The sequence below is a fragment of the Stegostoma tigrinum genome, chromosome 2, assembly GCF_030684315.1.
Source record: "Stegostoma tigrinum isolate sSteTig4 chromosome 2, sSteTig4.hap1, whole genome shotgun sequence".
In the NCBI taxonomy this organism is placed as follows: domain Eukaryota; kingdom Metazoa; phylum Chordata; class Chondrichthyes; order Orectolobiformes; family Stegostomatidae; genus Stegostoma; species Stegostoma tigrinum.
Window position 1 is genome coordinate 123763638 of NC_081355.1, and position 16148 is coordinate 123779785.

Consider the following 16148-nt stretch of genomic DNA (forward strand, 5'->3'; position numbering starts at 1 on the left):
ATTCCTGTACTGAAGTACATGTGACAATAAAATTTAATTTCAATTCTAATTCTAAAATAATTGGTTACTTTTTAATCCAAATGACAACTTTGGCTGAACAGAGGGGAAGACGCACCAACTTCAACAGAGATAATAAAGTGTGAAGCTGGATGAACATAGCAGGCCAAGCAGCATCTCGCTTCCCAACTTCAACAGGATCGTTTTCAGAGCAACCTGTGGAAAGCATTAGTGGTGTGGAAGAAAATGGGTTCAGTGGCACCCATAAGCAGTTCTTACTGTGTGATTTCATTTCAGCAGCTCAGTGAAGCGGCCGCGTCCAGCTGATGTCTAGAAAGATGTCTTTTTTCCAGTAAACACTGGACTTTACAGAGGTGAAAGTTTTAGGATCAGGTTTGGTTCACGCTGTATCTCTAACCATGACTCGGTGCCAGACAGATTGAGTCGAGAAGCCTCTCTGCCGGGCTTTCCGTAAACTTGGAATCCTCGTGAGTAAATATGCCTGGTAATAAAATGTGAGGCTGGATGAACACAGCAGGCCAAGCAGCATCTCAGGAGCACAAAAGCTGACGTTTCGGGCCTAGACCCTTACTTTCTCACGTTTCCTCTGATAATTTCTGCTGCTCTGGGTTCGGGCTTTTACTTCTTACCGACAAATGAAAACAATGACATCGAGGAGCAATTCACACCCATTCATGGACCAGCAAAATCTGAGAGAGAATTTATTAAAAAACATTTTCCAACCACTGATTCAGAAACCTTCTCCGGTCAGAGGCTTTACACAGAGGGGACGTTTGCTTCTTTCATTGCTGTATCGAAAGATGACAATATCTTGACAACGGCTGCATTTAAAGAGATTCTATCACTTGATGACGATGTAAAGCAGCTCAGCATTAACAATAGTCAAGGTATCACATACAGCTATTCTCTTTGTACACGGATGGCAGACTCGTGTTTTGGAAATGGAATTTTAAATATTATAAATCACAGTCTAGAAGCCAACAGGAGGATCAGAGCTTTTTTTGGTTTGGCTGTTGGAGGTGTCGACCTAGATGAAAATTATATTAAAAAAGCAAAGGCAATTAAACTAGATTATTATTTGCAAGACGATAACGATGACGTGAAACCCTCAGTTTGTTCTGACTCAAGAATTTTGTTCAAGTTTTTCCAAACAAACTGAAAAATTAGAAGAATATTATGGTGAGGTTTTAATATGAATCTATAATTCTGAAAGTCTGTTCCTTGAGCTGAAATTGAAAAGTTGGTCTGACCATGGCTAATAAGGGAAATTACGGATGGCAGTAAATCCAAGGAAAGGGCACAAAAATTGGCCAAAAAAGCAGCAGACCTGAGGATTGGGAACAGTATAAATTTCAGCAAAAAAAAGACAAGAGGGGCCAAATGAGAGTAAGCTGTGGAGGACATATAAATTGATTGTAAAAGCTTCTATAGGTATGTGATGCAAGAAAGATTGATGAAGACAAATGTAGATCTCTCACAATCGGAAACATTATAGAACATAGAACATAGAACATTACAGCACAGTACAGGCCCTTCGGCCCTCGATGTTGTGCTGACCAGTCATACCGATCTTAAGCCCATCTAACCGACACTATTCCATGTACGTCCATACGCTTGTCCAATGATGACTTAAATGTACCTAAAGTTGGCAAATCCACTAACGTTGCAGGCAAAGCGTTCCATTCCCTTACTACTCTCTGAGTAAAGAAACTACCTCTGACATCTGTCCTATATCTTTCACCTCTCAATTTAAAGCGGTGCCCTCTCGTGCTCGCCGTCACCATTCTAGGAAAAAGGATCTCCCTATCCACCCTATCTAACCCTCTGATTATTTTATATGTTTCAATTAATTCACCTCTCAACCTTCTTCTCTCTAATGAAAACAGCCTCAAGTTCCTCAGCCTTTCCTCGTAAGACCTTCCCTCCATACCAGGCAACATCCTAGGAAACCTCCTCTGCACCCTTTCCAAAGTTATAATGAAAACAAAGAGATGTCAGACAAATTAATACATCTTTTGTGTCTGTCTTCACTCAGGAGGATGCAAATAACTTCCAGAAAAAAAATGGCAACACAGGACCAAGTGAGAGGGAGTGACTGAAGGTAATCGCTGTGAGTAGGGAAATGGTGTTGCAGATAGTGATTAGGTTAGATGTCAATAAATTCCCGGGGCTCGACGATCTAAATCCTGGAGTACTAATGGAAGCGGCCCTAGAAATAGTGAATGCAGTGGTAGTCATCTTTCATGATTCTATTGACTCTGGAACAGTTCCTATGGATTTAGGACTAGCTAATATAATTCCACTATTTAAAAAAATCGGCAAAAATTCGGCAATTATACGCCAGTTAGCCTGACATTGGTAAAAGGGAAATTGCTGGAATCCATTATGACAGACTTAATAACAGAGCATTTGGAAAACAATGACGAGATTGGGCAGAGACAGAATGGAATTTTGAAAGGGAAATCGCGCTTGACAAATCTACGGGAATTTTTCAAGGACATAACTTGTAGAATTGAAAAAAGAGAACCGATGGATGTGGTTTAGAACATAGAACATAACTTGGAATTCCAGAAGGCTTTGATATAAATGGAGATAAGAGATTGGCATCTAAAGTGAAAACGGATTGGAGATAGTTGTCCTGACATGGATATAGAACTGACCGTCAGACAGGAAACAACGAAGTGGAATGAAAAGGTCATTTTCCGAGTGGCAGTCAGTGACAGGTAGGGTACCTCAGGAATCCGTGCTTGGACTCCAGTTGTTCACACTGTATATTAATAATTTAGATGAGGTCAGGTTTGCAGATGACACAATGCTGGGTGGAAACATGAACAGTGAGGAGGATACAAAAAAAAGGAAAAAAAGGGTTTTAAATATAGAGTATTGAGTGCTTCTGCGGTGAGGTGATACCTCTGGTCCAGGATACATGGATTCAGGTGCTATCTGCTGCAGTGTTGTATCATAACAACCCTGAATAGGATAATTAAAAAGCCTTATTTAAGGCTCAAATTTAGAGCCTTAAGTTTTGATTTTTTTGTTGCTTATCCCAGTTGTAATCTCTGCTGCAGTCTTTTGCATATATTTTCTAATCCATCCTGTCACCCACTGATTCTTATTCACCACCTCACTAGTCTGCATCTCGTTCTACCTCATTTCTTTTTGATATTTGTAAGGTTCGTTCAATTGAACCTTCCCTCACTATTTGTTTAAAACCCTATCTACAACCATATTATGTGCATCACCAGATCACAGGTCCCAGCATTGTTCAACCGAGGACATGGGTTTAAGGTGAGAGGGGAAAGATTTGAAAGGGGCCTAAGGACAACCTTTTCACGCAGAGGATGCCCAGAGAAGCGGTGGAGGCTGTTGCAGTTTAAAAGACATCTGGGTGGGTATATGAATAAAAAGAGTTTAGAGGGATATGGGTCAAATGCTGGAAAATGGGACCAGATTAATTTAGGATATCTGGTTGGCATGGACAACTTGGACCAAAGGGTCTGTTTCCATGCTGTACAACTCTAAGACTCTATAAATCTGCACCACATGGATGATCTGATAGTCCTCAATTCCATTTTTCTGCCTTATCCCCTTCATTCCCTTACACTTTAAGATGTATTTGTCTCAGCCTTGAATATACTTAATAACCCAGCCTCAAGAGCCTTCTGTGGTAAAGAATTATGCAGATGTACCACCCTCTGCTATAGAAATTCCTCATTATTTCTGTCTTAACTGAATGACCCCTTATTTGGGGATTATGCCCTTTGATCATCAGGGTGCATAACCTCTTTGCATCAACCCTGTCAAGTCTCCTAAGAATCTTGCATGTTTCAATAAGGTCACCTGACATTCTTCGAAACTCCAATAAGTACAGATCCAACATACCCAAACTCTCCTTATAAGAAAGATCCCTCCATACCTGATACAACCTGGTGAACCTTTTCTGACTGCCTCTAATGCTAGAATATCCTTCAGTAGATAAGGCTACCACAACTATTCGCAGTGTTCCAGCTCTGGTCTGACTAGCACCTTGTATAGTTTTAGCAAAATTTCCCTAATTTTATTCTCCATTCCCATTGAAATGTAGGTCAACATTCCAACTACCTCCCCTATTACCCAATGAACGTCTGTGATTCATGGACAAGGATACCTAAATCCCCCCGTTCTATGGCTTTCTGCAGTTTTTCTCCATTTAAATAATATTTAGCTCCTCTATTATTCTTGTCAAAGTACATAACCTTACATTTTCCCACAATATTCAAAATCTGCCAAGTTTTTTTATTTACTCACTTAACCTGTCTACATTCCTGTGCAGACTCTTTATGTCATTCTCACCATTTACATCCCCACCCTCTTGTGTGTTATCTGCAAACATGGCTACAGTACATTAACTTCCCTCTCTAAGTCATTGGTGTATATTGTAAACAATATTTCAGTATATTCTGACCAGAAAGAAAAATTTTGAAAGAAGGACCCACCATCAGTTTTTACCAGTTTAGGGAATGCATCAAAGTGAAGGAAAAGACATATAACTACAAAAGATGTGCGGCAGGTCGGATGATTGGTCAGAAAATAAAGAATGACAGCAAATGTCTAACAGATTCATCAGGATGAAGAAATTATAGTATGTTAGAATGTTAGCTAAGAATATAAAAACAGATTGCAAGGGCATTTATAGGTATTGTAAAAAGAAGAGTAGACAAAATAAGCATTGGTTCTCCAGAAAGTGAGAAGGGTGAGTCATACAACTATAAGACCATAAGATATAGGAGCAGAATTAGGTCTTTCAGCACATTAAGACTGACTTGCCATTCAAACATGAATGATGTGTTTCTCAAACCCATTCTCCTACCATCTCCTGTAACGCTTACTCCCCTTACTAATCAAGAACCTATCTACCTCTGTCTTAAATATACTCAATGTCTTGGCCTCCACAGCCCTCAGAGCAATGAGTTACATAGATTCACCACCTTCTGACTGAAGAGATTCCTCCTCATTTCAGTTCTAAAAGGTTGTCTCTTCACTCTGAAGCTTTGCCCTCGGGTACTATCCTCTGCTACTAGCGAAAATGTCTTCCCCACATCCACTCTATGTAGGGCTCTCAGCTTTTGGTAACTTCAATCAGATGCCCCCTCATCCTTCTAAATTCCAATGAGTATAGACTCACAGTCCTCAACCACTCCTCAAGATCATTCTTGTGAACCTCCTCTGGACCCCCTCAAATGCCAATGCATCCTTTGTTCAATATGTGGCCCAAAAATATTCACAATATTCCAAATGTGGTCTGACCAGAGCCTTATATAGTCTTGGTATTAAATCTCTCTTCCTGTATGCAAGTCCACTTGAAATGAATGCTAACATTTCATTTGCCTTCCTAACAGCCAAGTGAAACTGCATGTTAACCTTAAGAGAATCCTGAACTAGGACATCCAAGTCCCTTTGTGCTTCAGATTTCTGAAGCCTTTACCCATTTAGAAAATAGTCTGCACTTCTATTTTTCCTACCGAAATGCATAACCTCACACTTTGCTGAATTGTTTTCCATCTGCCACTTCTTTTTTCAAAAAATTACTGGCTAGCACACTCTCCCATTACATCTTTTCTCCCTCCCACCACCCCTTATTGCTTTTAAAATTATCTTGTGCTGGTTTTTAAAGGCTTTCCAATTCTCTGGCCTCCCACTAAACTTCATCACGTTGTCAATCATAAAGTAAGGAAATGGTGAAGGAAATGAATTTTGCTTCTGTCTTCATTGTAGAGAAAACAAAAAAATCTCCATAATAGCTGTATGTCAACAGGTGGAAGGGAGTGAGGAATTTAATGAAATTACAATCACAAGTGAAGTGGTACAGAGCAAAGTGATGGAGCTGTGGGCTGACAGATCTCTTGGTCGAGATAACAAAGTTTGGAGCTGGATGAACACAGCAGGCCAAACAGCTTTTGTGCTCCTAAGATGCTGCTTGGCCTGTGTTCACCCAGCTCCACACTTTGTTATCTCGGATTCTGCAGCATCCCATTATCTCAGATCTCTGGGTTGAGATGGGCTTCTTCATAGAGTCTTAAAAATTTGACTACTGAGGTGGCATTCATGTTGTTCTTCATTTTCTATAATTCCCTAAATTCAGAAAACTTTCCATTGGATTGAAAAGCAGCAAATATAACTACTTAATTCAAGAAGAGAAAGAGATAGAGAAAAGGAAACTGTAAGCCAGTTAGCTTGATGTCTGTCATTAGGAACATGTTAAAATCAATCAATAAAGAGATTTACACTGAGTACTTAGAAAAATTGAAGACAAGACATATGACTCTACCAACCTATCATTCTCCACCACTTCTGCCACCTATAATCCAGCCCCACAACCTAAGATATATTTCCCTCTGTACCCCTATCTGCCTTTTATAGGGATTGCTCTCTCTGCAACTCCCTCAACCACTCCACATTCACCACTAGCCCCACCACCCCCAGCATCTTTCCCTGCAGCCACAGGAAGTGCTTCACCAGCCCCTACAGCACTCCACCTCACCTCCGTCCCAGGCACAAAACAAGTCTTTGACATTAGACAGGGTTTCACCTGTACATGGTTCAAATTGGTCTACTGCATCCACTACACCCAATGTGGCCTCCTCTATATCAGAGGCTGAGAGACCATTTTGTACAGCACCTGCACTCTGTTCACAACAAACGACAACACCTTCCGTTCACAAACCATTTCAACACCCCCTCCCATTCCTGGGCCTCCTCCACTGTCACAATTACACTGCAAACTGGAGAAATAGCACCTCATGTTCCACCTATGGAGCCTACAGCCCAGTTGCTTAAATATGGATTTTACCAGTTTCAAAATCTCTCCACTCCAGCCTCATCCCATGACCACCCCTCCCTCTCATCCCCGCCTCCTTGATCTGACTCAACTAGTCTGTCTTCTCTCCCACCTATCTGCCCCTCCCACCTCACTGACCAATCCCCACCACTCCCTACCTGCATTCACCTATCACCATCCCACCTACCTTGCCCATCCCCTTTCCTCCTCTCCTCCTTCCTAATTCTGAAGATGGGTCCTGTCCCTAAATGTCAACTTTCCCACTCTGATGCTGCCTGGTCTGCTCCAACTCTGCACTGTGTTATCTCTGACTCCAGCATCTGCAGTTCTTCCTATCTCTAGGTAAGAGTCAGCATGGTTTTGTGAAACAGCTGTTATGTTTAACAAATAATTAAGAGTTATATGAAGGAATGACATATGCTTTGAATAAAGTCTGTAGATGGCACTTAGATTTCTAAAAGATATTTGATAATGTGCCATATCAAATGTTATTTCAGAAGATAAAAGCTGATGGTGTAGGGAGTAACGTATTAGTGTGAATAGAAGGTTGACTGGAATATGACTAATTGGGTTGATGGGTCTTTGTCTGAATGGCAGGATATAATGAATGAAGTCCTGCAGAATTCTGTGCTGGGACTTCAACTTTTTACAACTTACATTAATGACTTTGATGAAGGGAGTGAAGGAAAACAGCAAAATTTCTGACATCAAGTGGGGTAGAAGAATATGCTGTGATGAAGCTAGAAGGACGTTACAGAAAGATGTAGGTGGCTGTGTGATCAGAACGTAGAACATAGAATTTAAACTATCATCCACATGCCTATCTAATAGCCACTTAAATGCACCTAATGAGGCTGATTCCACTACCCTCTCCGGCAATGCATTCCACGCCCCGATCACACTCTGAGTAAAGGACCTACCTCTGACATTTCCCCTATATCTACCTCCACTCACTTTAAAACTACGCCCCCTCATAATAGCTACCTCCACCCTCGGAAAAAGTCTTTGGCTGTCCACTCTATACCTTTGATCATTTTGTACACCTCTAACCCTCATCCTTTGTCGTTCTAAAGAGAACAGCCCTTGCTCTCTCAACCTTTCCCTGTAAGACCTCCCCTCCATTCCAGGCAACATCCTGGTAAATTTCCTTTGCACCTTTTCCAATGCTTCCACATCTTTCCTGTAATGAGGCAATCAGAGCTGGATACAATACTCCAGATGTGACCGAACCAGACTTTTGTATAGCTGGAGCATAACTTCACAGCTCTTGAACTCAGTCCCTCTATTAATGAAAGCTAACATACCATACGCCTTCTTAACAATTCTATCCACCTGGGTGGCAGCTTTCAGGGAACTGTGGACATGAATCCCAAGATCCCTCTGCTCCTCCACACTGCCAAGAATCTTTCCATTAACCCGGTATTTTGCTTTCAAATTTGTCCTTCCAAAATGAACCAGCTCACACTTATCAGGCTTAAACTCCATCTGCCATTTCTCAGCCCAGTTCTGCATCTTATCTATGTCCCTTTGTAACCTAGAACAGCCCTCCGCATTGTCCACAACTCGACCCACCTTCGTATCATCTGCGAATTTACTAACCACCCTTCTACTCCTTCATCTGAATCATTTATAAAAATCACAAATAGAACAGAACCCAGAACAGATCCTTGTGGTACACCACTTGTAACTGAGCACCATGTTGAATATTTTCTGTCCACTACCACCTTTTGTCTTCTAAGGGTCAGCCAATTCTGAATCCAATCTGCCACATTTCCCCCTATCCCATGCTTCCTGACCTTCTGCATGAGCCTACCATGGGGAACCTTATCAAATGCCTTTCTTAAATCCATGAATACCACATCCACTGCTCTACCTTCATCCATGTGTTTGGTCACCCCTTCAAAGAATTCAATAAGGTTTGCAAGGCATGATCTACCGCTCACAAATCCATGCTGACTGTCACAAATCAAACTGTGCCTTTCCAAGTGATCATAAATCCTATCTCTCAGAGCCCTTTCCAATAATTTGCCCACCACTGACGTAAGACTCACTGGCCTGTAATTTCTGGGGTTATTCCTATTCCCTTTTTTGAACAAGGGAATGATGTTTGCGTCTCTCCAATCTTCCGACACTATACCCATGGACAGTGAGGACAAAAAGATCATCGCCAAAGGCCCTGCAATCTCTTCCCTCACTTCCAATAGAATCCTGGATAAATCCCATCAGGCTCGGGGTACTTATCTATCTTCAAGTTCCTCAAAATTCCTAGTACATCTTCCTTACGAACACCCACCTCCCCTAGCCTAGCAGCCTGTTTCACACTGACCCCTCTGCAGCTGGGCCCCTCTCATTTGTGAGTACTGAAGAAAAATATTCATTAAGGACCTCTCCTATCTCTTTAGGTTCTGTGCACAAATTCCCTTTTACAATCCTTGATCGGTCCTACGCTTTCTCTGATCATTCTCTTATTCCTCAGGTACATGTAAAAAGCCACGGAGTTTTTCTTGATCCTATCTGCCAAGGTTTTCTCATGCCCCCTTATAGTTCTCCTAAGCCCTTTCTTCCGTTCCTTCCCGGATAACATAGAGACTTTCCATTCCTTGTTTCCTAAACTTTATATAAACATCCTTCTTCCTCTTAATCAGTCGTTCGACCTCTCTTGAGAACCAAGGCTCCCTCACTTGATTGCATCTTCCTTGCCAGCTCGGGGAAAACATACGGAGCACACGCAGTATGCATTCCTTCAACAATCTCCACATTTCTATAGTGCTCTTGCCTGAAAGCACTTGTTTCCATTTTATGTTACCCAGTTCTTGCCGAACAGAATTGTAATTACCCTTCCCCCAATTATAAACCTTACCCTGCTGCATATACCGCTCCTTTTCCATGACTATTGTAAAAGTAACAGAGTTATGATCGCTACCACCAAAATGCTCTCGTACCAACAGATCTAACACTTGACCCGGTTCATTGCCAAGCACAAATCCAAAGTGGCCTCTCCTTATGTTGGTCTATCCACATACTGTGTTGGGAATCCTTCCTGAATGCATTGGACAAAATCTGCTCCATCTTAACCAGTACAACTAAAAAGCTTCCAATCAATATTTGGAAAGTTGATTGAGCCAAATTCTGGCTGTTTGTTTATTCATTCATGGGATGATGACATCACCAGCTGGGCTAGCATTTAATGTCCATCCCTAATTTGCTGAGGTAGTGGTTAAGATTCAATTACATTGACGTGGATCTGGAGTCAAATGTAGACTAAACCAGGTAAGGATGGCAGTTTCCTTCTCTAAAGGACATTGCTGAACCAGATGGATTTTTCCTGACAATCAACGATGGATTCATGGTCATCATTAGATTCTTAGCTTCAGATTTACACTGAATTCAAATTGCACCATCTGTTGTGGTTAAATTTGAATCCCCAGAACCTTACTTTAACAGTGCAGTCATAACACCACTATGCTATTGCCTCTCCCCTTTCATGGAATATAATGTGGGAAGATGTGAAGTTGTTCCCTTTGGCAGAAAGAGTAAAAAAGCAAAGTAGTACTCAAACAGAGAACAACTTTGTAATTTTAGATTCTGAAGAATTTAGATCATCTGTACCCGAGTCACCAAAAGTTAACTTGTTAGTCCAGCACATAGTTAAGATGGCCAATATGATGCTATCATTTATTACGAGAGGAACTGAACATAAAAGTAAGGATCTTATGCCTCAGTCAGGGCACTGGTGACACCACACTTCTAATACAGTGTGCAATTTTAGTCTCCATATTTAACGAAGGATGTAAATCCATTGGACGTATTTCAATGGAGGTTTACTAGATTGATACCTGGAATGAATGTTTTGTCTTATGAGGAAAGGTTCAACAGACTGAGCCTGTTTCCACTGGAGTTTGGAGAAAGGTGTGACTTGAAAGCATTTTCAAATTTGAAAAAGCCATATAAGGCGCGATCATGATCAAAGTGTCTACATGGATCCTGTGACTGTCAGAGTTAAGGGAAAGAGACAAAGATGCTCCAACAACAATTAGAAGTTCAACATAATCCAAAGCACTTGATAGAATCCAACATAATAAAATGTGGGGCTGGATGAACACAGCAGGCCAAGCAGCATCTCAGGAGCAACCACCACTTTCAACAGCCATTCCCTAACCACCAATGCTCAGTGGCATTGCACCATTTACAAAGTGCCCATCCTGGGCCTCCTCCAGTGTTGCAGTGACACCACCCGCAAACTGGAGGAGTAATATAAAAACACTTACTTTTTTTATATTAAAAAAGAGAGAACTTAAATCACTTCTCTACTACTCCAACAGCACCTTCCAAGATGACAGTCTCCAGCACCTAGAAGGACAGGGGCAGCAGGTGGGATCACTGTTACCTTTGATTTCTCCTCCAAGTCACACACCACTGTGATTTGAAATTATATATTAGTTCATTCACTGTTACTGGGTCAAAACCCTGGAACTCCCTCCCTCTTGGAACTTGGGTGTCCCTGCAAGGGACAAGAAGATAGCTCACTGCCACCTTCTCAGAGCACTTAGAAATGGACAATAAATTGTGGTCTAGCCTGCAACACCCACAAGCCATGAACTAATGTGCTTAAGTCCTTTAACAATTCATTTGTGGAGGCCCCTTATAATGTCAAGTCCTGAGCTACACCTTACTAAGCTTATGTTTAAATCCAGCGTTCTTGTAGTAGTCCAGTGAGCAGGTAGCAAATATAAACACAACAGAAACATTCACATAGTGTCTTTACACAGTGTTTTGCTTTTAATTTCTTCTCAATATCTGGAATTTAATTGAAACATTAAAAGAGAAATGCTTGGCAATAAATATTGATTTCTCATCATGCACCATTCAGATAAGAAAGTTAAATTTTAATCACATTTGCAGTCATTGATTGATAATTGCAGGTACACTAATTCACCTTCTCTCATTTCTCTAGGTATTGGCGTAGATGATATGTTTGTTATGCTTGCTAGCTGGCAAAAGACCAAGGTCACAGATAAAGTTGAAGATCGCCTTGCGGACACATATGCTGAAGCAGCTGTCTCTGTTACAATCACCACTCTGACTTATGCTTTGACCTTTTATATTGGCATTATGACACCTTTTCAATCTGTGCAGTCATTCTGTGTTTACACTGGCACAACAGTTCTGTTTTGCTTCATTTATAACATCACATTTTTTGGAGCTGTTCTTGCACTAAATGGGAGGAGAGAAGCCAGTAACAGGCATTGGCTGACGTTTAGAAAAGTTGAAAGCGATCATGAATCAGAAGAATCTAAATGCTATGCAATGTGTTGTGTAGGGGGAGCTTACGATAGTGAGACTGGTACAGAAATAGAACATCCAATTTATTTCTTTTTTAAGGAATATTACGGTCCATGCCTTACAAACATTTGGGCCAAGGCAATTGTGGTTGTCCTATACATTGGTTATTTGTCCATCAGTATTTATGGCTGTTTAAATATCAAAGAGGGAATTGATCTGAGAAATCTTGCCTTTGATGGTACATATGTGATTAAATTCTATGATGATCAAAGTGCTTATTTCTCAAAACATGGACCACGTGTTATGGTTGCTGTCACTGAACCCGTGGAATACTGGGATTCCACTGCTCAGGATGAAACTGAAACCTGCATGGGCAGATTGGAAAACAGCTCGTATGTCGATCCTGATTTGTCAGAGTCTTGGCTTCGAGTGTACATTGATCTATCTAAAAAGATGTCAACAGACATACATGAGAAAAATGCATTCATGGGAAATTTATCTACATTGTTTCAAATTGTTCCTTTATTTAAACAAGACACTGGGTTTTCAGAAAGTAAGCAACAAATTAATGCTTGATAACAAAGTGTGAAGCTGGACGAACACAGCAGGCCAAACAGCATCTCAGGAGCACAAAAGCTGACGTTTCGGGCCGAGACTCTTCATCAGAGAGGGGGATGGGGTGAGGGTTCTGGAATAAATAGGGAGAGAGGGGAGGCGGACCGAAGATGGAGAGAAAAGAAGGTAGGTGGAGAGGAGAGTATAGGTGGGGAGGTAGGGAGGGGATAGATCAGTCCAGGGAAGACAGACAGGTCAAGGAGGTGGGATGAGGTTAGTAAGTAGGAAATGGAGGTGCGGCTTGAGGTGGGAGGAAGGGATGGGTGAGAGGAAGAACAGGTTAGGGAGGCAGAGACAGGCTGGTCTGGTTTTGGGATGCAGTGGGGGGAGGGGATGAACTGGGCTGGTTGTGTGATGCAGTGGGGGGAGGGGACATACTGGGCTGGTTTTGGGATGCGGTGGGGGAAGGGGAGATTTTGAAGCTTGTGAAGTCCACATTGATACCATTGGGCTGCAGGGTTCCCAAGCGGAATATGAGTTGCTGTTCCTGCAACCTTCGGGTGGCATCATTGTGGCACTGCAGGAGGCCCATGATGGACATGTCATCTAAAGAACAGGAGGGGGAGTTCAAATGGTTCGCGACTGGGAGGTGCAGTTGTTTATTGCGAACCGAGTGGAGGTGTTCTGCAAAGCGGTCTCCAAGCCTCCGCTTGGTTTCCCCAATGTGGAGGGAGCCACACCGGGTACAATGGATGCAGTATACCACATTGGCAGATGTGCAGGTGAACCTCTGCTTAATGTGGAATGTCATCTTGGGGCCTGGGTTAGGAGTGAGGGAGGAGGTGTGGGGGCAAGTGTAGCATTTCCTGCGGTTGCAGGGGAAGGTGCCGGGTGTGATGGGGTTGGAGGGCCGTGTGGAGTGAACAAGGGAGTCACGGAGAGAGTGGTCTCTCCAGAAGGCAGTCAAGGGTGGGGATGGAAAAATGTCTTGGATGGTGGGGTCGAATTGTAGATGGCGGAAGTGTCGGAGGATGATGCGTTGTATCCGGAGGTTGGTGGGGTGGTGTGTGAGAACGAGGGGGATCCTCTTAGGGCGGTTGCGGCGGGGGCGGGGTGTGAGGGATGTGTTGCGGGAAATACGGGAGATGCGGTCAAGGGCATTCTCGACCACTGTGTGGGGAACGTTGTGGTCCTTGAAGATCTTGGACATCTGGGATGTACGGGAGTGGAATGCCTCATTCTGGGAGCAGATGCGGCGGAGGCGGAGGAATTGGGAATAGGGGATAGAATTTTTGCAGGAGGGTGGGTGGGAGAAGGTGTATTCCACGTAGCTGTGGGAGTCAGTGGGTTTGAAATGGACATCAGTTACAAGCTGGTAGCCTGAGATGGAGACTGAGAGGTCCAGGAAGGTGAGGGATGTGTTGAAGATGGCCCAGGTGAACTTGAGGTTGGGGTGGAAGGTGTTGGTGAAGTGGATGAACTGTTCAAGCTCCTCTGGGGAGCAAGAGGCGGCACCGATATAGTCATCAAAGTAACGGAGGAAGAGGTGGGGTTTGGGGCCTGTAACGGAGGAAGATGTGGGGTTTGGGGCCTGATCTAGTTTTAGTGGGTGTTGCTGGTTTTATGGCTTTTTGGAGTGTCAATTTAGATTCTATATCAATGATTAATCTGGTCATTTGTATTGGTTTTTCTGTGGACCTCTCAGCTCATATTTCGTATGCATTTGTGTCCAGTGACAGCGAAAGTGCAAATGAGCGAAGTGTTGATGCATTATATAGCCTTGGATATCCCATCATCCAGGGAGCCCTTTCAACCATACTGGGTGTGGTTGTATTGGCTGCTGCAGCAAGTTACATATTTAGGACATTTTTTAAACTCATGTTTCTTGTCATAACCTTTGGGGCTGTTCATGGTCTTATATTTCTGCCTATGTTTTTGGCATTTAGTGCAAGCTGTGAAACGTCAAACAGCGCAAAATTAGATAACTAACCTAAGATAATAAAATGTGAGGCTGGATGAACACAGCAGGCCCAGCAGCATCTCAGGAGCACAAAAGCTGACGTTTCGGGCCTAGACCCTTCATCAGAGAGCAAAGGGTCTGTTTCCATGCTGCATGATTTGACATTGGATTCATGGTCATCATTAGGCTTTTAATTCCAGATGTTTGTTGAATTTAATTTCCACTATCTACCATGGCAGGATTTGAACTCCGATCACCAGGACATTACCTGGATCTCTGGATTAATTGTCCTGTGATAATACCACGAGGCCATCACCTCCCTGAACTTGAGTGTGTTTAAGTGTGTGCCCTGCTCATTCTCCAGGATCTCACTCACTCACCGTCACCCACACACGTCAGCATTAACTCACTCTGTGTGTGCAAGGATGTAGGTGTGGCTGAGCGAGTGAGGAGTGATAGAGTGGTAGTGGGTCAGACACACAGATGTAGTCACACACAGACAGCGACTACTCTTGTGATAGACACAGACGCAAAATTATGCATACACATTCTTCTCCACTCACTCCTGTCTCCTTTTCACATACCAATAATTAAAACATACTCAGGGCTGAGATAAAAGGAAAATCCAGGCTGAAAGTCAACCTGCTCCAAATCCTGACATATTTTAAGAATTCTGCTGAGGTTAGTTCAGAAAGAGTATGCCATTGTTGGCAAATGCAAGGTCATTGTTAGTTCAACATAATTTCTCAGCTCAGCTGCAGTTCCTTCCCTCTTTCCTGATGATTATAATTTGTTGCCGTGTATGTCTCTCTCTGTCTAGCTCCACTTTCTACAAATCAAAAAGTGAAAAAAGATTTTATTAGTTAGCTCTGTTGCTTGACATTTTTATTTACTAACTACTCAATTTTCCAATTCTGAATTTATTGTTTTACATTTTGTTTTGTTCAATAAGTTGTTTAGGTTTTCTTCATCCCTAATTGTTTTCCTGAAATTCATTTTAATGTATCATTCTTTGTCTTTCTGAATTTGTTCATTGGCTCCCTAGAGTGGAAAAAGATTGAAATGAGGCTCCTACTGTGACAAGGTCACATACTCTTGCTCTGGATCAATGTTCATTTATTAGAACCATTAACACTCCCTTTGACTTCTGTCCCCTGACATTTTTGTTATTTATATCTTCCATCCTGTGAGTTTTCCCTGATCATCCCTTTCATTCTATGTGACTGTAAGGATTGGAACCAGGGCCAGGTTAATATCACTGCCTGTTAGATCCTTGATTGGGGGTTGTTAACCTGGGCCAATCAGGGATCCCTGGCTAACAGATATAAACAGGAGATGTCCAAGGTCTGGCTTGGGGCTGGCTGGTCACAGCCAGTGTACTGTGTGCATTAAGTGAAGGATGATTTGATACTAGCCTCTGTGCTGTTATTTCAATGATGACAAGAGAAAACAATATGTGCCTGAAGTAAATTCACTCCAACAGCTGTCTTTGAACTGGGGTAAGCACTTCTGGTA

At 42.4% G+C, this 16148-nt stretch overlaps 1 protein-coding gene across 1 annotated transcript; it reads left to right on the forward strand.

Moving 5' to 3' along the window:
* Positions 1-580: 580 nt before the first annotated feature.
* On the forward strand, positions 581-14662 carry LOC125462855 (patched domain-containing protein 3-like; the record flags this gene model as incomplete). Its single annotated transcript, XM_059641136.1, has 5 exons — positions 581-1129; positions 5672-5724; positions 6140-6217; positions 11758-12671; positions 14274-14662. Coding segments are annotated over 5 exons (1983 nt in total), but the record flags the coding sequence as incomplete, so codon positions are not given.
* Positions 14663-16148: the final 1486 nt, after the last annotated feature.